Source organism: Oryzias latipes, chromosome 2 (assembly GCF_002234675.1).
Source record: "Oryzias latipes chromosome 2, ASM223467v1".
Taxonomy (NCBI): domain Eukaryota; kingdom Metazoa; phylum Chordata; class Actinopteri; order Beloniformes; family Adrianichthyidae; genus Oryzias; species Oryzias latipes.
Window position 1 is genome coordinate 22,632,158 of NC_019860.2, and position 22,862 is coordinate 22,655,019.

Genomic DNA, 22,862 nt, shown 5'->3' on the forward strand with positions numbered 1-22,862 from the left:
ATTGCCGATTGAAGTTGAAAACTGATAATGAAAGAAAAAACAGTTTTTGAATATTTATTTCCATGAATCTGTGTATATTTTTCTGCCAAAACTGACATTATTTTTAAATTGGATTTGACCAAATGACCAACTTGTCAGCCAGCATTTTTGTTAGGAACTGTAAAATGACACTTTTGGGATTCCTATCCACTTATTCAGTTCTCACTCCTAAAATCAGGCTATGTCATGTTATCCCAGAGTTCTGGGGCCTCATTTATAAACGTTGCGTACGCACAAAAGAAGGCGTACGCCACTCTCTACGCAATAGTTGAGATTTATAAAAAGCAAACTTGACGGGAAAATGTGCGGTCCTCCACGCAAGCTCTGACCCAGGCGTACGCACAAAAACGGGTGAAATGAGAAACGGCGACACCGTCGGCAGATGGAAGAAACACGTGAAAGTGACAGTGTGTGCCAAATCGTGCTGGCATGTGCTGCTGTGCTTTACAATGGGGCACAGCTTAAAAACGTGCCTCTACCCCCTGGCGCCGATTGCTGTGTTGGCCCCGACCCTGAACCCCATCCCCACGCATTTGAGCCAAATGCTGCTGCTGTGCGCCAGCGTTTGGAAGTGATGCGTCGCTTGTAAAGATCAACAAAAGGTGTGGAAAATATTATTTATTTAAGAATTCCCTCATCGTGCAGTTTATTTCAGTCAGTCTTGATTTCGCCCAACTCCTTGGCCACCTCTCTGATTGACGTAATGACTTCGTCTGCATTTCAAGGACTGCATCGGTGAGGACAAGTCCACTGCTGGAGGGTTGAGAGCCGCGTGCCGTGGAGACGCTGGGTCCAGACGGCTGCTCAGCTGCAGCATCGTAACCACTGGCCCCGCTGGAAAACCCAGCAGCTAAAATAAAATTGTTCTATATTAATAATCTGTAATTGTGTGGACTGCATACATGTGACTTGACTGCATTCATTTTAATTATTTCTTTTACCCGTGTCAGCCGGTGGATCTGGCGCTCCGGCCCCCCCCAGAGCCCCCCCCCCCCGACGTTTTTTTGCCTCGACTTTGATGTCCGACCATTTCTTTTTTATTTAACCACGGTCCGAGGTTGTGAGGCTACAGCATTAACGGCGTCTGCCGCTCACGTGCCTTTATGGCATTAGTAATGGCCACACTGTGCCCTCCAAACAACACTTTTCTCCTCTTTTCCACCTCGCCAACGATAACTTCAACCTCACATTGAGTGAAGTTACGTTTTTTTGATTTCCTCTCTGTGTTTGCCGTGATTTCGCAAGCCATAAATATTCATTTGTGGGCGTTTCACGGACTATTTATGGGCAACTATGGGCGTGTCATGAAACCGCAAAAGCTGCGCTGCATTTAGGATTGGTTGTGATTTATAAAGGGAAAGATGCGTAGGATGTGCGTGCGCACGGTTTTATAAATCTGAATATTTCTGTGCGTACGCACGTCCTAGTTTTCATCCGTACGCCACTTCTGACGCAAATCCTACGCAAAGTTTTATAAATGAGGCCCCTGGTCTTTAAGTGGATGTTTCTCTGCCCATCCGAGCTTCTTCTGCTCTGAAGAAGCTGCTTCGTAAGCATTCACACTATTCTGATCCTGTTTTTCTATATCATTTTTATTTATTTCCACTTCTGTATACTTTTTGACACGTAAACACTCCGTCATACATTCTGCAATTTCTGAAATCTTGGTATCAAAACGTTCAGCAGAATCCGGTCATTCCTGCATGTATTTTTGGTTATCGTGTATTTTAGGGTTTTCACGATTTTACGCAATTTATGTGATTTTTAGCCCCATTTTAATTCAATGAGAAATTTTTCAAAATCTTTGTGCACTTTTTAAATCATGCAAATTGGTATCCGAATGTTCAGGATATTCCTGCTTTCTCCTTTGAATATTCATTTCTTTTACGCACAAACTTTTTTTGTTGCAATTTTTGCTATTTTTCAGCTCCATAGAACGCACTTTGAAACCAACATTTTTATCATAGTGTTTAGTATGTGCAGGACATTCCTGCTTTTTACTTTTGATATTCATATTTATCACGCATTTGAACCCCCCCCCCCCCCCCCCCCCGCATTTTATGCAATTTTTAAGCTTCTTAGAAACGCAATATAAAACATATGTAATATTGGTATCAAAACATTCAGCACGTTCAAGACATTCAATGCCTCTACGTTTGGGGTTCATATCTTTTATGTACTTTAACATTATTATTAGCAATTTTCGTGATATATATATTTTTTTCTTCCCTTCAGCTCCTTACAAATGCAATTTAATACCTATGCAATATTAGTATCAAAACATTCAGCATGTCTAGGACATTCCTGCTTGTACTTTTGGTATACTATCTCTTTCACATTTTAACATTTTTTTGCAATTTATGCGATTTTCTTTCTTCTTTTTCTTTTGTATACTTCTTTGAAATTATTATGAAATTCTTCAAAACCCATTTAAACCTTGAGCAGTTTTAAAACTTGTGAATGTCTGAATACCTCTGCATATTTTCGAAAACATACTAGCTTTTTGGGGCTAATTTGGAGTTAAGCTAATATTTTAGCAACGTCCTAGCTTTTTTGGCTAATTCAGCATTTAATGTGGTTTTTTGGGCTTATGTATAGTTTAGTTAATATAGCAGCATGCTAGCTTTTTTTGGCTAATTTGGCAACTACCAATATTTTATGGGCTAATTTTGAGTTAAACCAATATTTTAAAAATGTCCAAAGTTTTTTTGGCTAATTTCAAGAATTTTAAGTCAGTTTGCAACTTTACAATTATGCAAATACCTTTGGCACTTTCAGCAAATGTCTTCAGCAATTACAGTACATTCCTTTAGCATCTTCGGCAACCACATTCAGCATAAAGCATTCACACTAGCATTATCGGAGGTAATGCAACTTTTTGTAGTGCTAATTGTAGTACATGACTCCACTGGAAATAATTTTATAGTTTCCGCTGTAATGAAAAAAAAGTTTGCCCAGAAAAATTCAAGATAGTTCACTTTGTTTTGGGTCTGATTGGTTTTGTATTCGGTGTCAGGGTTGGAGAGCAGAAGCTCTGATCTATTGCACTCATTAATAAATCCAATTGTACAGGATACCAGATAATGGAAGCTGCATGACCGCCTTTAAGTGTCGCCTTTGAAGCTTCAAAGTCAGAACCACCAGCGGAACAAAGATAATGCGATAGTCTAAAGAAAGCAGAGACCTTTACAGATGGCACCATGGAAATTCGGATTTCCCCGACTTGACATGCAAAAGTTTGGGTTGATCAGTGAGTCAGAGGACGCCGTTTTCTGAGCTCTAATGATTTTGACTAAAAAATGTAAAATTATTCATTTTAAAAATAATGTAACTTAAAGCCTCATGGTATGGCCTGCAGGCGCTACCTGTCCCCGCTGCCCCCTTATGACCTGCCCCTCAGTGGCTGCTACAAGCCTCTCACCCTCTGCCCCCGCCACTTTCGTCATAAATTCACAAAAAATACAATACGTCTGCTTTTCTATTGGTTTTTTCCTCCATAGCAACCATTTTAGTTTTTGGTCGCCTCGCGGTGACAAACAGATCTATATAATTTTTAGAAGAATCAGTAGAAGTAAAATTTTGGATTTTCTTGGCAACGGAGGTTTTTTGTTAACCACGCCCATATTCCTAATATTTTCACATCATATGTCAAATCGTTTTGTTTGGCTTGAGCCAATAATTAAATTAGTAAATTTTCACAACAATCTGGTTAAAAAATATGAAAAGCCACAGGGGAACGCAAATTTTGCGATCTCGCAACGCCAAACTTACCAACACCCACCCCCCCCCCAAATAGCTTCACAATGTTGCTTGAGGAGTAAGGTGGTGATAAATCAAAGTCCCTGGGAGGAGTTTAACTTTATAGAACAAACTAAATGAAAATTTTATTTGTTTATTTTGTTTTTAAATTCAAGATGGCGGCCTCTTGATGAGCTCAAATGTCAATAAAACTTTAGTTGTGGTTGTAGACTTAACCTGGTCGTGTGTGAAAATTTGTCAAGATCGCTGGAACAAAAGTTTTCTTTTCCCTTATTGCGGGAAAATATGACAAATCGACAAATTTCCAACTATGACTCAAAATGGCCATCAAAACTTCCTTTAGATTTCCCCGACTCTTGTGTTTTAGTTTCGTTAGTGCTTCGTGTGTTGCAATAAAAACATATGACATAAAAACAAAGAACCTGATATGGTGGATTAAAACAGTCGTTTCATGTTGGTGTTCTGCTTTTTTTCTTGTCTGTTGAAAGGAAGTCCTGACATTTAGTATAAGATAATTTAATACTCTTCAATTTAAGATATTAAGAAACAACTTTTTTATCAGAAACACAAAATTCCAATTACCTTTTACTATACTTGCAAAACGCAAAAATAATCAATAAGTGCAAATAATTAAAAAGTTTTAGCATTTAAAATGAGAGAAAACATTAATATATTTTAAACATTAAAAAAGACATTTATGTATGATAGGTTTTTATGATTTTTTTTAATTAACTTATTTGCCTTTCAGAAAAAAAACTATTCTGTAAGTAACTGTAGTAATCTGAAGCCCTAATTTTCTTTGTCCTGCAGATCATTTTTTATGTTTTCTCTACATATTCATTGAATTTAAAAGCTTCTATATCAGTGTTTTGACTGTCAGCTGCTATAAAATGTATTTTTATTTTAAACAAATAAGGTGGTTTAGATCTGTTAGACATTTATTTTTTTGTGAAGTTTGTATTTGGAAAGATGATCTTATTTTAGATAAGATGAATATTTTAGCTTTAGGTTCAAATGTGTGCTTCTTTTAGACTTTATCCGACTCACTTTACGTGTGTGCTGGTGGAAAAACATTCGATTTTGCACGGACCGTCATTTTAAGCTCAGCCACATTTGCGTTGGTGACCAAAAGCATGTAGACACACTTAGCAGGGTGGTCTAATGAGCTGTTGGGGGATTTGTCTGGTGGTCCCACCCTCCAGCCCTCTCTTCCTGAGATAAACTCCGAGCTGACATGGAGTGAGATAAAAACCTTCAGCCTCAGAAAAGCGTTCCTCAGAACCCTTGGGCTGAAAGGGACCATGTCTCTCTTTGAGTTGGTCCACAGCAGCCAAGCGCTGTTTTCCCAACTGCAGGACAATCTGTCAGAATCCATCCATCTGCTCACCAGACAACCCCGCCACAGCAGAAGCAGCCGACCCGCCAGGAGAAAAGGTGAGCGCAGTTCGATGCTGCCGGTAAAGTTTCATGCCGTTTCAATCAACGCCACAGGATGGGAGGACAGGATTTCCTACCAGTTCAGGGAGATTTCCTCTGTTGGCGTTCACTCTTTCATTTTTAAAACAGAATGAAAAAGTTCCCACTATTCCTCTTCCTAATGATTCTGTGCACCGTTAAAAAAAAAAGTCAACAAAACAGCACCTTATGGCTTATTTCATCTACAGTATTTCAACTTCTTTATATTTGAGATGTGAGATGTAGCTTTGTAAAAAAAAAACAAGGCCTTTTTCATTTTTTTAAAGTAAAAAATTCATTAAAAATTTGGTCAAAAATATGACACTCAGCTCCGTTGATCAGTTTCAGATATTTATCAGCAGAGTCAAATTTACTTTTGTCTTTTAATGCTTCAGTTTTTTGAAAATGTTTCTGATGTTTTCATCTCGACTTTGTGTCCACGTGTGAGCTTATGAGTATAAAATCGACAACAAAAAGCCTGATCCCACGTTAAAATAAGTTCTGAGTAAAAATTAACGGTTTACGGTCCTTTTCAGGCGTCTTTAAAAGGAAAAATTTGGGATACCTACACTTCTCTATGGATATTTTTGTATTAATTCCCGAAAAGTGAAAGCTCTATGTAAAGTGGGGTCAAATAGCTGGCTCTGTTCTGGCAAAGCTTAAAAGGTGGTAAATGTCTACAAGACATAATTTAACAAGATCTCATTAAAATTAGTCTTTTTCTACCTGAAAAGGTGCAAGAAATGTCGCTTTAAAGACTTAAATCATATAATTTAGTGGGCGGGGCTTCCTTGTTTGGTCCGTTGTCTCAATAATGAAACTTGTGATTTTAAACCATAACTGATTTAAAAGACTGTATTCCAATGATAATTATCTGTAATTCAACATAACCCTTTGCCAAATTTGTACTATTTTATTAAAAAAAGCATAAATTCAATAAACGTAATTACTATATTTTCGTCCCTTTAAGGGAGCCGGTTTAGCTCGTGCTGGTTTGCGGCGCCTTCCGTCCGTGAAACCAGGGTTCGACTCCGGGCTGCTCCCTGTTCCCTTCTCCACTTCTGTGCTGGTCCCAAGCCCGGTTGCTTTGAGAGGGTTGCGTCAGGAAGGGCATCCGGCGTAAAACATTGCCAAGTTTACCATGCGACTCGTTCGCTGTGGCGACCCCTGATGGGAAAAGCCAAAAGGGAAACTACAACTATATTTTTGTCCCTTTTAATGTGTAGTTTTGTCAAGGATCCATGCTCTGATATTAATGAATGATGCTAGAATTTTTAATCACAAACCAGACAACAACAGACTTAAAGATTTGGCACAAGCAGCAGTGGATGCAGTTTATTTTTCATAAACAAACGTGCAGCTATAGTTTTGTTTGCGTTAATTTATGGAGGACCGCCCTCTGATAGAACAACTTCTATCCAGGAGTCAGCTGAAAAAATACAATTATTTGTATCACTTTATATTATGAGCTTCAGGGTTCACAAAGGGGAATAGTTTCACTTGCAGTTGAGAAGAAAGTACATCCCACCTTAAATGGAAAATGGAAAAACAGCAGCTAGCATTAAATTTGGTTTGGTTTCCATTCAGAGGAAAATGGTCTACAGAGTGGGTGGAGCTTCAATCAAAACTGTTAGTACACAGGAAAAAACTGATTCTTAAAGCTGCATACGTGATTCACGTGGCAGGGGCGTCCAGTTAAGTCAATGGACACACCCAATAGGAGGTCCTGCAGTGTGTATTGAAGGACGGGCATGGTGGTCTAGCGTGCTGCTGCTAACGCCGCAGGATGACAACCGATTTTCCTCATTAGTATCAAGACAACAACAAAAAGATCCTCTTGTTTTTATTTTTTCCCTCCTTGGACTAATATGGGACAGCAAGTCCTTAAACTGGGTCACAGTGACACTGCATAAACTGAATCTTAAGACAATAAAAAGATGCTTTTTTCAAGAAAAAGACGTTTTATTTTCTGTCTTGCAAGTAAAATTATCTCAAGAAAGTTTTTCAACAGAAAAAGAATCCCAGTTTAAAGGGTCTATATCCTGCTTTTCTTAAGTCTTTCAGAGTAAACTACATCCATATATATGCTAATATATTACCTTTGGTACAGTAAAGAACACATTTTTATGAATATTAGCTATTTTCGCAGCTCATTTTGCTCCCCATAAGTAGGACGACTCTATCTCTGAGGCCAACATCTGAACTTTTGAAAAGATGGCCATGCATTTGTGCGTAGAAAAGGAAAGTGTTTAGCCGCCCACCGCTAGCTCCACGAAGAAAGTGGATGTTTTTGTTAAACTGTGGGCGGAGCTAGCAGCGCAGACTCTTCCTGGAAGGGGCTGTTCCTCACTTTGTGACATCACAAAGTCTCGTTTTCATTGATTGGGTGGTGCTGGTGCTCAGAGAGCAGGATTTTAGAGGAATGCTCAGAAATTTGTGATTAAAGTCCCACTTTTTTAATGAAGAATTCGCATTATAATACACTTTAAAGCTCACAAAGTTGATTTTGTATGATATAGTCTTAGTGAGTATAATTATTTTCTTAAAATACAAAGTCGTGGTAAGACCATTTTTTGGGAGATTTCTTTTTTCCTTATTTGAAGAAAACTTTTTTTTTTTTAAATATTTCTACTGGGCCTATTTTTGCAGTGTATCTCTCAATAAACGATTAGAAATATTACTCATGTGAAGTTACATTTGTTTAACAAAAATATTCATGTTTTTATAGTAAAAGTTTTTCTAATCAATCTCATGATTCCCCACACCAGCAGGGGCATTAGTTACCACTCCACGGCGCTCGACCTCTTCGACCTCGATCACTTATTACCTGACAGCCCTTGCCGGCGGCAGTCCAATCTTACCTTAGAAAAGAACGGGAAGCAGGCAGTGAAGTCGGTCCGTTTCTGTCATGTCTGCCGGCTTTTTCTGCGTCCGTCGGCCTCTGGAGGCGAAAAAGAGACACAAATGCACTCAAACCGACACCACGGGTGAGTGTTCACCTTTTTCCCGCTCTTGTGATTGACAGCACCACGTCTCTAAAGCCACAAACTAAGACTTTATTGAGACTGTCTGATGTACCAACGTGTTACCTAATGCAAACCTGCGGAATCTGAACAGCAGAAGTGCTGCAATCTTCAGGATGGGTCATAAATGTTTATTGAAGTTGTGATAAAGCGTTTTGACTCAGCCGACATTCTGAACTGGAGCTGGGCCGTCTGAGGCTACTTTTTGAAGCACTTGTATTTTTGCAGCCGTCACCTTAAATCTAACTTTCGTGGGGATGCAAGTGCGCTGCACACGTGCGGATTATTTCCCAGATTCCCGCAGGAGCAGGGAGGGGCAGGAAAAACAGGAGTGGCGTAATCTTGAGAGGAGTCCTGACAGGTGTGAGCTAAATAGTGACAGGGAGGTTTGAAGAGCAGAGAGAAGGGCTTAATGAGGCAGGAGAGTTCCCTTTTTCTGTACCCGAGGAGATGAAGGTGGTCAGAGAAGAAGAAGAGGAGGAAGAGAGGAAGAGGAAGCTCTGCATTTGCGGCTTCGTCTGCATCTCGGTGCGGGAGATGGAGAGCTTCTACAGATACACCCTGAGCTGTCAGAAGCTGCACAGTGAGTTTCCTGAGTGGCATTAGTGGGAAAGGCACTAAAAATATCATCTTCTTTTAGTCGTTTTAAATTCAATTCGCTCATCTTTAGTCCTTTTTTAGTTCAAATAAAGCTGCAAAGGTATTCGTATCGGCATTTATTTAACTCTAGTCCTAATTTCTACTTTAAACCATTAAGATTATCTTGTTATCTTAAATAAATTAAGATAAATCGTAGCTGTTTTTCCTGGAAAACTGCCTTTCTTGACCTTTTTTTTTTGTCTTTACACCTCAGTTATCGAGTAAATACGTGCAAATAACCCATCAAGAATTGATTATAATACTATTGAAGAAAATAACGTAAAACTCTTGATTTACACAGAAAAGGATTTGGTTTTTTTCATATAATCAATAATTATTTGGTTAATTTGACTCAATTATACGGTATTATTTATTTGTTTTGTTTGTTAGCAATTTGTCTTCTAACTAAACAACTGTATTTCTGTGACTTTAAAAAAAATCCCATGATATTTAAATTCTTAAAATTATATTTTTATCCTTCTTTGTGCTGATTTTATGAACTCCCAATAGATATTTTTATTTTATTTCCATACACTTGTGTCACAAAGGAAATGTATGCAATTCCATATAAACCATCAATAAGAAATTATTTGCAGTGCTTTTAAAGATAATAACATAAAACTCTTGATTTATACCCATTTTTGGCATTTTATAAATAATTGTAAGGTTAATTTAACTAAATCTTATGATATTGTTTAAAAAAAAACATTTTTTTAAACAATATGATAACAGATTTTTTCAACAGATTTTTTTTTCCACCCAATTTTTTTTAATTCACAAAAATAATTGGTTTATCCTTTATGGTGCTGATTTTATTTATTTTTTCAGAGATTTTTGGTATTTTGCACTAAAACAATTGAAAGAAATGTCATTCTTAAATGACTCTTAAGAAGAGCAGAAAACTGTCCTTCTATATTTAATTTTTCTTTTTTAAATAAAAGTTTTAAACTCCTCTGAAGTTATGCTCCTGGAGTTCAGCTGATAATTGTGTCTTTTTGTGTGAAGTCAACATGTTTAAGAAAGCCTGAGGAGTGTTCACTACGGCTGCGACATCCTTATTTGCTCAGGGTGTTTCAGTTCCTCACAGATGGTGTGTGACAGAGGAGGAAGACGAGGAGGAGGAGGAGGAGGAGGAGTCGCATTAATAAAGACAGTATTTGTTCAGAATCGCCTCCATCAGATTCTGCAGAGCCTCTCGGCCTTGTGGGATGCGTGCCGCATTTGTTTACTGGTGTTTTTGATCTTGGTGCCTGTCAGGAGCGGCTTTTTTTTGTATGTCTTTATTTAGACCTGAAAAGAATATTTTTAGAATCAGCTGATTTGAGGCTGCTGCTTCTTTCTGCTCCTTGCTGTTGATCCTGCCTTCCTGACTGAAACTGGTTTTAAAATGTAATATGCTTTAGTTTTTTAGGATCTTGATCTATAGAACAGTACATAGTACATAGTACATAGAACATAGTACATAGTACACAGAACCATCATCTGTCCTCTAAGTGGAGCAGATCTTGTCGTGAAGGACGTGTCAGAGCTCCTCTGCTTGTGGAAGCCATCAGACCAGAGCACGTTTTAGTTCATGCATCCTAGAAAAGGTCACGCTTGTTTATTTTATCGGGTCAAACAAGGGCGGCCGTGGTGCGGTGGTGGGGCGGTCGACCTCTGATCGGGAGATTGCCGGTTCGACATATGACCGAAGTGGCCGAAGAGTCCTTGGGCAAGACACTTTTGCTTTTTACTTTTAGAAATATTTGATTACAGCAAAGAAATTAAACTTTATTGGTTAAACACTATAAAGCCTTCAACCATTGTTTTCCTGTTTCTCTTTCTTTATTCTAGTATCTTCCTCCATTTTTTGGCGCTTAGCTCTTACAATGTTTCAGCTATTTCAACCATTCAACTATTCAAATGTTCATCTCTTTCAGCTTTTTTCCAGCTATGAATTTTGGTCCTTCAAATCCTTCAACCTTTCAAGATATTCCAGGATTTCTACCTCTATTGAAATACACGGGGAATCCTTGGCGCAGAAGCTCGCTGGTTCAATACCCAGCGCTGGCATCTTTTCACAAAAATCTTTGTTTTTGTGCTGTTTTCACTTTATTTATGGTCAACTTTGATCAATTCTTTATTTATTTTTTTACCAATTATTACCCTTTTCAGTTCCATTTTCATTCAGCAATAGAGCATTCAACCCTGCGTTTTCTTCTAGAAATGCAGCTCAGTTTTGAAATTGAGTCTTTTTTCTACAATGTCGGCTGAAAGGATAATATTAATTTTCTAGTTTAATCATTTTTATTTGATTCATTATTTGTCAAAACCAAAAGAAATCGAAGCAGCTAAACTATATTCTACTAAAGCAGAATGGAGCTGTTCTTGTCTCACATAAAGACACCCGGGACTTGACTTTAGCATTACGGTAATATTTTTAAATTTGCTTTTTACTCCCACTCAGGTTTAAAAATAAATTCTGTCTTTGTAAACCTTTCACATGTAGGATGTGTGTTTTTGTGTCACAAAAGTTGTTTAAAAGTAGATTATTAACAATTTGTGACATTTAAATATTCCTATATTACCTTAAAATATTGCTATCTTAAAGAAATCCTACTGGTATGTTGCATTCTTTCTTCTGGATGGGAATTACTTCTCATTGATTTACCTTTCGTATTTATTCTAAGGCTTAATATTAGTAAGTTTGAGATACTTGGTCGCCTCATGTTGAACTCTTGTTGTGTTTTGAAGTTTTCTAACTTTTTCCTTAATCTGTAAAGAGGATCTCTTTTTGGAAAATGTTCAACTGTAGACAACAAAACATGTTTTCATTTCTTATATTTAGTTTTTCCGGGACACAATTAAGCTCTAATGTAAATGTTAATTACCTGGAGTTTAAAGTTACCTGAGGAATTCTTCATCATGTGCTTCATGAAGTCTTCTGATGGGATGGGAGTCGCATGCCCGTCATGACATTTTGTTATCCTTCTCCGCATGATGACCAGTCGTCCTTCCTCTTTTTAGGGGATAAATTCCTCTTTCGCAGGAGCAACTCATGATTTTATTAGGGGATTTATTTTCGTTAAAAAACATTCCTGTCATACTTCTTCATGACCATCTCCATAAATCGCCATTTCTTCTTCCTTTAATGTCTCCTTGTTTACAGCATTCGACTGTGCGGTCTCCTGAGCTCACACCATCAGATAAAAGCTCTAAAACATCGTCAGGATGTTTCATAGAATAATGTCCCCCCCCCCCATTTTGACCTCAGGATACAGTTGGTTTGGCGGCTTCAGCGCTGAGGTTGGTTTGTACCAGAGCATGATTGAGTCACTTGATGTGGTGAAAATCTGGGTTCTTTTCAAAATGGGCTACGGTGCAAATAATTAAACAGAAAATCAGAAAAAAAAATAGAAGAAAATGTAGGGTTGAATGCTAGATTGCTGAATGAAAATGAAACGTAAAGGGTAATAATTGGGAAATAAAAACAATAATTAAAGAAAGAAATTAACAAAGTTGACCATAAATAAAGAGAAAACAGCAAAATAACAAGGATATGTTTGTGAAAAAATGCCAGCGCCGGGTATCGAACCAGCGAGCTTCTGCACCAAGGATTCCCCATTGATTTCAATAGAGGCAGAAATCCTGAAATATGTTGAGAAGTTCAAGGATTTGAAGGACCAAAAGTCACAGCTGGAAAAAAGCTGAGAGAGCTGAACATTTGAATAGTTGAATGGTTAAAATAGCTGAAACATTGTAGGAGTTAAGCACCAAAAAGATGGAGGAAGATACTAGAATAAAGACAGAGAAACAGGAAAACAATGGTTGAAGGATTTATAGCACATGTGTCAAACCCAAGCCCGTGGGCTAAATGTGGCCCGCTATGTCATTTTATGTGGCCCGTGAGAGCATAAAAGTTTTTAATTTCCTAAAATAAAAAATAAAAATTGGTGAGTATTTATTTATATGTAGGGGGAATCTGACTTGAAATATTGGATTGGGCAACTATGCATTAGGACTTAAACACTGTCCATTTAACCTAACCTGACTGAATCAAATTTAATTCATTTGATTTATGCTAGAATAACAAGCAAACATATGTTTTTCTATGCATTTATCTGACCCTTTGAGGACAGCCACTATGCTGATGTGGCCCTCGGTGAAAATGAGTTTGACACCCCTGAATTATAGTATTCAACCAAACTGCGGTGGCTGAGACCCGCCATCACACCAAAAAAAAAGACTATATTTCCAAATAAAGCTTATTTTCTTTGCTGTAATCAAATATTTCTAAAAAAAGATTGTGTCAACAACAGCACATACGGAGAAACCAAGCACTGTCTGTCCATTGGTTGGACTCAACATTCATGATCAGAGATGCTTGTGGTAAAGCGCGTACACTCATATAGCGCCCGCGAAGGCCCGAAGTGAAGTCCCATTCACGCGCTCCGCTCCCGAACACTGGCGCCAACCTTCCAGTGTCTCGGTTCAGTGTCTCGCCCAAGGTCACTTCAACATTTAGGCGGGCAAGGTGGGAATCGCACCTGCAATCTACCACTGCACCACAGTAATAAGTATTTAGCCATCATTTGTTTCCACTCAGATTTGTTTCCATGTCAGGCTTTTTCAGTACCTGTTGTTGGTTCAATTCCGCTCTGCAGTCAGACCGTGTGGTGGTCCATGTAAAGCTTAAGCTACAGAACTCCATTCTCCTCTCGTTTCCGTCTTTCTGCACTCCGGGTTTCCCCGTGTTAGCTTAAGCTAACCTTAAACCCGAATCCTCCAGACTAGAGGCTACATGGCCTAAAAGTGCACACAGTGACATCAAACATTCCCGTTCATTTTCAGTTTGTACGCCTATTCTTTTTTTTTCTTATTCTCACAGCAGTGCATGGGCAAAATCAATCCCCAATAATCCACATCTGCTGTGGCTTTTATATTTGCAGTTTCTTTTTTTTTGCACAGTAGCTTTATTTTTTGCGTCGACGTTCGGTATCGGCCACAGAAAAAACGTCTGGTGTTGCGTGTCCATTGCTAAACGTAAAATCTACATCATAAAACGAAAAAGTTTTTGTCCTTTAAATGCCCCCACTATTGTAAGGGATGTGTACAACAGGGGCATACGAGTCGATTGTGGTTTACCAAAGTCGTACAAAAACATTTGGGAACAGACTAGGCTAAGCTACACGAGACATCCCTGCCCTTAGACCCTCCTTCTCGGTGAGGATTATTTTTTGGCCAAATTTTATAAATAAAAGTAAATCTTGTTTAAATGTATTTTTTCCCTATAGTCATACTATCTAATCTTTCCATCATTGGTGTGTTTGCACTCTAAAGTCAAACTAAGCTCATATTAACACCTTTTGGTCTTCCTGGTTTCGTCCACTCTCTCAGTTTCATCCTGTGAGTCACTTCTGAATTGGCGACTTCCTGTTTACGCTCCGGCGGGGCCGACTGTGCGTGGCGGTGAAGCGGAAGGAGTCCGCGGCGTTTCTTCTTTGCGCTCGCGGACGTCCGCCGGAGTTCCGACGTCAGCTGCAAACGGTTGTAGCAGCAGTCTGCCCCACATCCCTCCTTCCACCGAACGCCGTCTGCTCGGCTTCCCATGACAACACGCACATGTGCACGGCTTCAATGCGCGTGCATGGCTCTGAGGACATTTTGGTAGTTTTTCCACAAGATGTGTCCATTCATGCAATTAAAAAGAGGCTTTTATGTTTATCCACTGTCAAAAAATGAGCTTTTGATTGAAAAGTTTATTTAAAAGTTTGCATTTGCACATATAAGATGCCTACTGCTTATTATTACAGCACACAGCTGTGATCCGTGTCTGTTTAATCTAAAAAAACACCTCTGGTTTGTGTTTACGGTAACACACTCTTTTGTCTCAGAGTTCTTGTAACATCTGTCGGTTCTAAAAAGACAAGGTTGTTAACTTAAGGCGTGTCTGTCTGCACACTTTCACTTCCTTCTTGAAGCAGGTGGAAAAAGCAAATGTTATGAATCTAAATCAGCCACCAAGTAGCCACTAGGGGGCGTTTTTCCCGGTTAAGTCAGTCTTTCTTCCCAGAAATGTGACTAGATCTAAATATTTAACATGTACTAAGAGTTTGACTTAGAAGTTTTCCATTTTGCAGTTATATTTATTCAAATTTATTTGCTAAAACCTTATCTTATCTTTGAGATCAAAGGAGAAAATTCACAGGGGCGTGGCCTCTTGATTTAACTGTGACTGTTGAGTCACCAGCTGTAAAACTGGGCACTTTTAAGTAGCTAACATGCTTTTCTTGTGCATGTCATGAGAGGGGTTTCCGGAGGGTAGGGGTTTGATGATGTCATATCCTGTCAACATGGCTGATGATGTCAAACAGCCGCTACGTAAATTTTAACACAAATTGCACGGATGAAAATTGGTCATATGTGAACATACGTGGAAAAAGTGAGAAAAGTTGTGGTCTTTTTTCACGTAATTCATTAGTGACATGTGCGCCGTATACGCGATTTCAAAGTTCTATATCGGTGGTACGTGCATGAAAAGTCCGTTAGACATACCTGGATCGATTTGTGCAAATGTGTATGCATCTCACAAATATAACACACAAATTGTGTATATCTCATGTCATAAATCTGTGTAAACTACGTAAATTAGCACGTCAGAACCGTTGTGGGCCTCCATCAGAGTTTTCCTCTGGCTTCGCCCTGCCCAAGCATAGGTCACCATCTTTCGGGGTCTTATCGCACACGCTCACGCTCCGCCTCCCTGAACGGGGCAGGCGTCAGGGGCAGGCATCAGGGGCCGGCGTTGTGTCCAGGACCCGAGCACTCGGCGGCCCTCCCTTTCATTGCGTGACTCGCGTTTGCGTTAGACTCCTTGTAAATCTGTGTAAATTACCACATAAAATAGAGTTGTTGTTTTTTTAGACACTTTCAGGTTCAGTGTGAAGTAATTCTGTAATATAAACAAAAATAGATATTTGGTAAAACAAAACAACAACAAAAAGCTGGCATTGTAAAAAAAAAAGAAAAAATTGAAACGGTTATAAAGATAAATTTACAAAGCAAATTGTAAATAAAAAAAAGCTCAAAAACGCCCTGAACTATTAACCCTTGTGCTATCCTAGGCACTTTAACATTGCGAGTTGGGTCATCCAGACCCACTAGACAGAGCTCTTCTTCACTGGTGTCCATGGATTACATGAAATCTTTCCACCTTTATCCACCTTTGTCATGGTAGGGAGAACACGTCAAAGTAAGGGTGGGGTCATCTAAGATAGCACTCGTTTATTTATGGTTTTTCTTTTTTTTGTTTGAGGTAAGACCCTGCAGCCATCTTTACAGAAATCTAACCAAACTAAAAACAAATAGTCTCAGTTTTGCTGAAACCTGTGTGTCTGTTCACGGTCTGACCAGCGTGTGGCAGACTCGCTTTCTCTTCTGTTGTGGGACATATGCTGAACATTAAAAGAGGATGGCTCATTTCTAACCATTCGTAATGAAAATGTCCTTTTTCAATGCTCTCTTTTCTATCTTCTGAATGAAAAGTTGATTGGCTTTCCTTCTTTTTGTCAGACAAAAGCTTTTACTGTCAAAAAACCGTGACGGGAACTCCAACTACAAACAGATTCTAATCTGGATTATAGTTCCATCCAGCAACAAAAGAAAAAAAAAGGGGTTGTTGTGGAAGTCCATTTTCTTGGTCTGGGGTTGTGGGTCTTTGTCGGGTGAAGGCTGTGTAACGGGAGATCGGGGGTGGACTTTCTGGAGCCCCGCCTTCTCAGCCGGCACTAACTGGAGGGTTTGTGTGCGTTTGTGTGTCTGTGCTGTGCGGTGACAGCTCAGTAAGCAGCCGAGGTCCTTGGCTGCAGCGGCATGGACTTCCCACCGCGATGCTTTCTGACAGGACGTGCGGTTGTGTGAGTTTGTTTCAGTTGTGTGTGTGAGCGTGCGTGCGCATAGATGCAGCGGCACAACAATGGCTCTGAACCGAGTTTCAGAACTCTGCCACGAAATCACCAGGCTGTGGCTGCAGCTGAAGCTGATGACAGGTACCTCACAGTGTTGCTGCCTGCATTTTTAATGCTTGTTGGGGAGGAAACAGGAGATGATCAGAATCCTGCAGGTGTTTTCCTGTTTGGACGTGGCTGCAAATACTAGCAGGGGTTCACTTAAGTTTCTAAAAGCGGGCCGCGTCTCACTGAGCGGCTGAGAAATCTGCGACAATAAACCAGCGCAGACTTGCATGGATGCATCAACGAATGAGTTCCTGTTTCTAAGAGGGAACCTGCAAAAAACGCCTGGCAGGGTACGAGTGTTCATATGGAGACTGCAGTTAACGTGTAAAATCTTAATGTCAGAATGTGACAGGAAGATTCCTGCATCCAATATAGGATTTTGAAAATTTACAAAATTAAATTGAGTTATTTTACTTTTCAAAAAAGCAATTAACATGTTCTTATGGAATTTTTCTCATGATGTATGAAAAAATTCAGCTAAAAAATAGCATTTCTGAGTATTTCTCAGGAGGACACCAAAGATTTCAGTTGGTCTTTGCGTCCGCTTGCAGACAAACTGATTGTTTTCCTCGTCTGAGCTAGAATCTGGTTCTAAACTGTATGGCTGGATCGCTCCCATATTGCTCGCCGTTTTTGTTGCACTGTTAACGTTAGATTGGGCGGTGCGAGGGGCTGTAAGCTAGCGGGAGAACACGTAAACAGATAGTTGATGGGAATGAGGGGGCAGGAATTTCTAATTAACTCTTGTCGCTCTGCAAGAACTATGTCCTGGAAAACGACAGATTTAATATTTTAGGTCCCTTCCAGGAAGAGTCTGAGCTTCCAGCTCCGCCCCCAGACTAACAGACACACCCACTGCCTCAGTGGAGCTAGCATTGATCGGCTAAACGCTTTACGTTTATATGCACATCCATATTTGCACAAGTTCGGATGTTGTTTGTTTTTCGTGGACGAAACGCAGACACGCTGCCGAGGCCGACTTTAGGTTGATGTCATGAAATGGGCGGAACCCACAAGGAGCGAAAGAGATCAAGGCGTCTTACTTCCGGGCAGGAAAATGAGCTGCGAAAATACTTCATATTTAATTAAAAAGATTATTCTTTAGTGTGCCAAAGGTAGTAAACATAGTGTCATATATATATATATATATGGATATATATATATTACAGTTTGTTTAACAGGTGAAAGTTCATCTGGACTTTGGTGCGGATCTATCGCACAACCGCTGGTCCATCAGAAAACAGGGTTTTTTTTTCTAATCACCACTGACATTTTTTTTTTTTCCTGCTGGGAAATGTTTGGTTCCAACCTAGAGATCTGATAATTCCATCATTCTAAAAGATGCTTTTATTTTGTAGTAATGCTGGTCACACAATAGAGCAAAATAAAGCTAAATTAAAAAGAGGAAAACTCAAATTCCAAAGTAAAAGCATGATGCAGATAAAGTTTGATGAATGAAGATGCATTCAAAACAAAAAACAAAAAAAAGAGGAAGATTTTTGTGCACAAGAAAAGCTTGCTGTTGACGTAAACGCCGCAGGACGCTGAGCAGAGAGGGTTTGTTTCCTCCTCGGGGTCCGGCAGAGGTGTCGATGCTAATGTGAGGTCCGGTAAACAAAGCAGCGCGTTGACGGCATCTTAATCGAGCGGCCTCCTCCCGTCAGTCAGGACAAAACTCTTGAGTGTTTGAATAGCCCCCCTCCCCGTTTCCAGCTCTGTTTGTGCGTCTTTGTTGTTGACTCATTGACTCCGTTATTTGCTTTTCATTGGTGCTCATGCAAGCTTTAAATGATGCTTTTTTATTTTTTGCCGTCCTGTGTGTACAGTGTGTTTGCCCTGTAGCCTGAGCGTATGTTTGCTCTGCTGGCAGATGCTGGTCATCTTATGAGTCTGCAAAGCTGCACGTGCACACGAGCATCAGCTTATGACAACGCGGCGGTAATGAGCCACAGCCTTGACCCACGCCAGTGCACACAAAAAGAGGCAAAAATCTTTCATCTCGGGTTAAAATTACCCCATTTGTCTTCATCTGTGGGGCAGCAGCTCCACGCCGGCCGAATTGATGCACTAAAAAAAACAAATCCAAATGGATCTTTAATGATCCCTGGAGGATGTGGGATTCTTTTAAGCAGGAAACAGTGATCAAATATAAGCTCTCTAAACGGTTAGACCTCTCTGTGTGCAGGTCATGTTTCACTCTTTTATCCTAAAATCAATCAGGTTTTCCCAATCAAACCATTTATGTGCATGAAAAATGATCAAAACAGGAACAAATCAAGAGCAATTTAGAGGGGGAAAAAAAAGCACAATCATGTATCTTGCAAATGTGTTTTCCCAGGTCAAAAACAACAACATAAAATCACATTTTATTGAAAAAAGTAAATAAAGCTCTCCTACAAAAGTATTCACACACCCCTATTGAGGAGTGTTTATTTCCCTCAGATCATAACTATAATCTAAAATTATATTTGCTCTTGTCACGTTTGTAAAACCTTAGAAAGCGTGTCTTTTCTTTAGAAATCTTGAACCGGCTGGAGTTGAAAAATCTATTTATTGTTTTGATCACAAGATTGAATTTTAAACAGAATGCGATGTTAGCCTGCAGCGACTGCTTTCTTTGAGGGCAAGTAAAAACACAACCATGTGGGCTTATTTGCTTATTGGCCACCACCCTCCGTCTGTCTTTGAATGTTATTTCCATTTTTTTCCCCTCGCCGCTCTGCCTTTCTTGGGTTACTTTGTTCACGTAGTGTAATGACTGGTAGGCATGGCCAAGGGCAGCTAAAAAAAGCCTCTGCTGCATCGGCTGGTTTTGCACTCAGCTGGCCATCTTTTCTTTATTTTTCCTCTCTCTAATAGTAGGGAAAGAGGAAGGGAGGAGGACTCGTACTTAAACCCACAGGATTTTCAGCTTTGTAGTCCTCAGATCTCCCATTAGCTTTCAGGGGGATTCTGGAGTTCTTTGAGCCAAAGGATCCCATCAGAGGTTGCCGTCACCGCCCTCGCCTCTGGGGCAAACTGTGGCTGTAGTCCAAGTTCACGTGAGGTGTGGACCACTCTGAAAGCTGCTTAAATATTACTGACGGTGCAGCAAAAAGTACATCATTTTTATCGCAGGACGAGTTTGGAAACGTTCAGGCACGTTCGAAAATGGTTTGGTCCACAACAGAGTTGGTTTTGTCCGTTTCTATTGGCAGGTGGGAAAGCTCACCTCAAAACTGCAAGTGTGCTTCCAACACACATATGTGCAAAACTATATCAAAATTCTAGAAATGTCCACAAATAAAAACCACCACCACAATTTTACAACTACATTGTTTCCATTAAATCATAATAATGTGAATGAACACAAACCAGCTCATGCGATAAGTCATTCAGAAACATCCACAGCAGATCCTTTCACATTTTTTGCCGATTTCTGATTCAGAAAGCCGAGAAAAGCAGCTTTGCGCTGATTTACAGCAAAATGTTGCAAAGGGTTGGAAATCAGCGCAAAGCTGCTTTGGAAGTTTGTTAATTGCACAAAAGGTTTAAAGCTATGGACACGCGAGGAAACGAAGAAGAAGCCCCTTCTTGGTTGTCCAGTGTGAACGCGGTAGAGTCTAAGGCGTAGACTATACCTGCATTCAAGAACATGCGCTTACCACATTCTTGAACGCGATTATAGCCCATGGTGTTCACACTGGACAAGCAGGGAGGGGCTTCTTCTTTTTCTTTTGCCATTGTTTAATAGAGCAATGTTATCCACCTACAGTTGGAAGGCTTGGTGCGAACTGTCAAACCAGTGCAGATCTCGCTAATCTTGCTCCAGGCTTTTTCTTTCGCAGCTCTATTCCGATATATAAAACAACCTGGTGTCCCAGAATTCCATCCAGGAACAAACTGCATTTATTAATTTTGCCTCCACGATCAGTGTACAAACGGTTGGCACTTCCGTGAGTAAAGTCCCTGGTTGGTCGACCTAATTTAATTTTCAACATGCGTTCAATTGCTGCACATTTTGTATGTAAAGTAAAAAAATGGTCGTAAAGATTTTCGTAGGTATCCAAGAGAGTTTTGAACACAGAAGCCCGAAATGTGCATTTACGCTGGTTTTCGTGGAATTTTCAATGGAAGTAGTTGCTTAAACACCTGTTCCAGAGGCTGGTGTGAACATAGTTCAAGAGTTACGACAATTCAAAGAGCGTCAACACTAAGGCTAAGGCTGTTAAAGCAGGGGTCCCCAAATCCAGGCCTTGAGGGCCGGTGTCCGGCTGGTTTTCCAGAAAACCTGCCTTATTTGCTGTTGACTACCTGGTTCAGGTGTGTTTAGCCAATAAGGAGCTTCAATGGCAGGTGGGTAGGAAAACATGTAGGACACCGCCCCTCTAGGCCTGGATTTGGTGACCCCTGTGTTAAAGGTTTAAACAAAATTTAGAGGAAAATAGACATGATTTGATTGATGCATGGGTCTCTGACGTCACCCAGAAGATTCTGAATAGAGAAAATATTGAATTTTCGTGTTGGATATATTGATGGAAGTTAACTCCACCCACTTCTACAACAATCAAAAAATGGGCGCATGACTGTAGAAGGAAGAGGGAACTCTATTAATATAGCCATGAATAAAAATTTAATAGGCATCAAAAATCAAGACAGTACAAATGTTCTTTTTGTTTTGTTTTTTGCATAAAGCTGGACTTTTAAGTGATTCTAAAACCAGCCTCTGGTGGTCATTTAACGTACCGCGGCATTTTTTTTCCTTCTATTTTGGCTTCAACTTTTTAAAACAAGTGGGGCGTTGGTGTGAAATATAGATGATGTGGGACATTTCATATTTTTACGTTGAAGGAATTCTTCTCTAGAATCTAAACTATCTAATAAATTAAGAATCCTAAAAAAAATATGTCTGTGGAGGAACTGTTTTTTTTAATCATACTTGATGAGGTGTGTGGTCCTATACCATTCTTAAATGTGAATGGTATATCCCTGCATGCACCACTGCTGTTTAGAATGGTACCCAACCCCTCAATGTCTCCGGTACACGAGTGGGTCCAGATTTGGTTCGGTTTGGGATTCATAAACATTTTTGGTTTTGTATGGAGACCAGCTGAAACCCGTTTAGTTCCTCGCCATAAAATATTCGTGACAGTAAACTATAGTAATAGTTGTTTGCATAAGATGGTCTCATACATATTCAATCTCTGATTTCCTGCTACTTCATGCAAATAAAGTCGGTTTAATTGGACGTAGATAACCTTCTGTGGATGATTGGAGCTCCACTGATTAGCAGATCTTGTCTGAACTCCGTTTTCTGCTGCTCTGGAGAGTGTGATTGTGTTGCATCAGTGGCGCAGACTGTAGACAGAAGTACAGTAGTGAGTTGTTTTGCAGAGATGATGATGCCACCGTCTATTCAGTAGACGAGGGCTCGGTGCCAATGACAGAGTCCGACCCGATACTGCGGGTTTGTATTTCAACCAGCTGACTCGCTGCTGGTCTTGGGTTTCTTTAACTTGGGATAAGGTTTTAATGGAAGTAAAAGTGATGGTTTTAAATAAAATGTTCTGCTTGGGGAGTTGTACATTTTGCCTAAATTAGTTTATCCTAATCGCTCGGCGCTCCTGGAAAATTAAACGTAAAAGTGAAACTAATCTGGACATTTAGAGCCGGCACAAAGGGACACAGTCAGTCCTGAAGTCATGCGAGAGTCGGTTATATTTTAATATTCGCCTGGGAGGCTGTCTTGACTAATTCAAGCTTTGGCGGAGGGGATGGGCGCACACAGATACGCACATTCCAGGCTGTTGGCCCTGTGACCCAGTTGTTGTGTGGTGTGTGTGTGCATGCCAGCGACGGACCTGCGCCTGTGTGTGCGCGCTGCGTTCAGACGTCGCGCAGCAGCGACAGATGGAGATCGGGTAAACCCTGACGATAATGCCAGATAATAGAGCTCAGATTCCCTCACACAAGT

General features: G+C 39.9%; 1 protein-coding gene and 1 long non-coding RNA gene across 6 annotated transcripts in view; one reads left to right on the forward strand and one right to left on the reverse strand.

Annotated features, from left to right (window-relative positions):
* LOC101165288 (guanine nucleotide exchange factor DBS) overlaps nt 1-22,862 on the forward strand; it is a 62,978-nt gene that overhangs the window by 1,739 nt on the left and 38,377 nt on the right. For 2 of the 5 annotated variants that reach the window (XM_023966164.1, XM_023966169.1), the window contains exon 1: nt 16,713-16,942. The exons of 2 other annotated variants lie outside the window; for them this stretch is intronic. In XM_023966164.1, coding sequence (XP_023821932.1) covers nt 16,870-16,942 — 73 coding nt within the window. In that variant the 5' untranslated portion in view covers nt 16,713-16,869. Of the gene's footprint in view, nt 1-16,712; nt 16,943-22,862 lie in introns of those variants that run through there. One more of the 5 variants, XM_023966171.1, reaches the window with a different exon arrangement.
* Nucleotides 7,951-22,862, reverse strand: part of LOC111949299 — a 31,881-nt gene continuing 16,969 nt past the window's right edge. The window contains exon 3 of the long non-coding RNA XR_002875313.1: nt 7,951-8,194. This is a non-coding gene — a long non-coding RNA (uncharacterized LOC111949299). The remainder of the gene's footprint in view (nt 8,195-22,862) is intronic.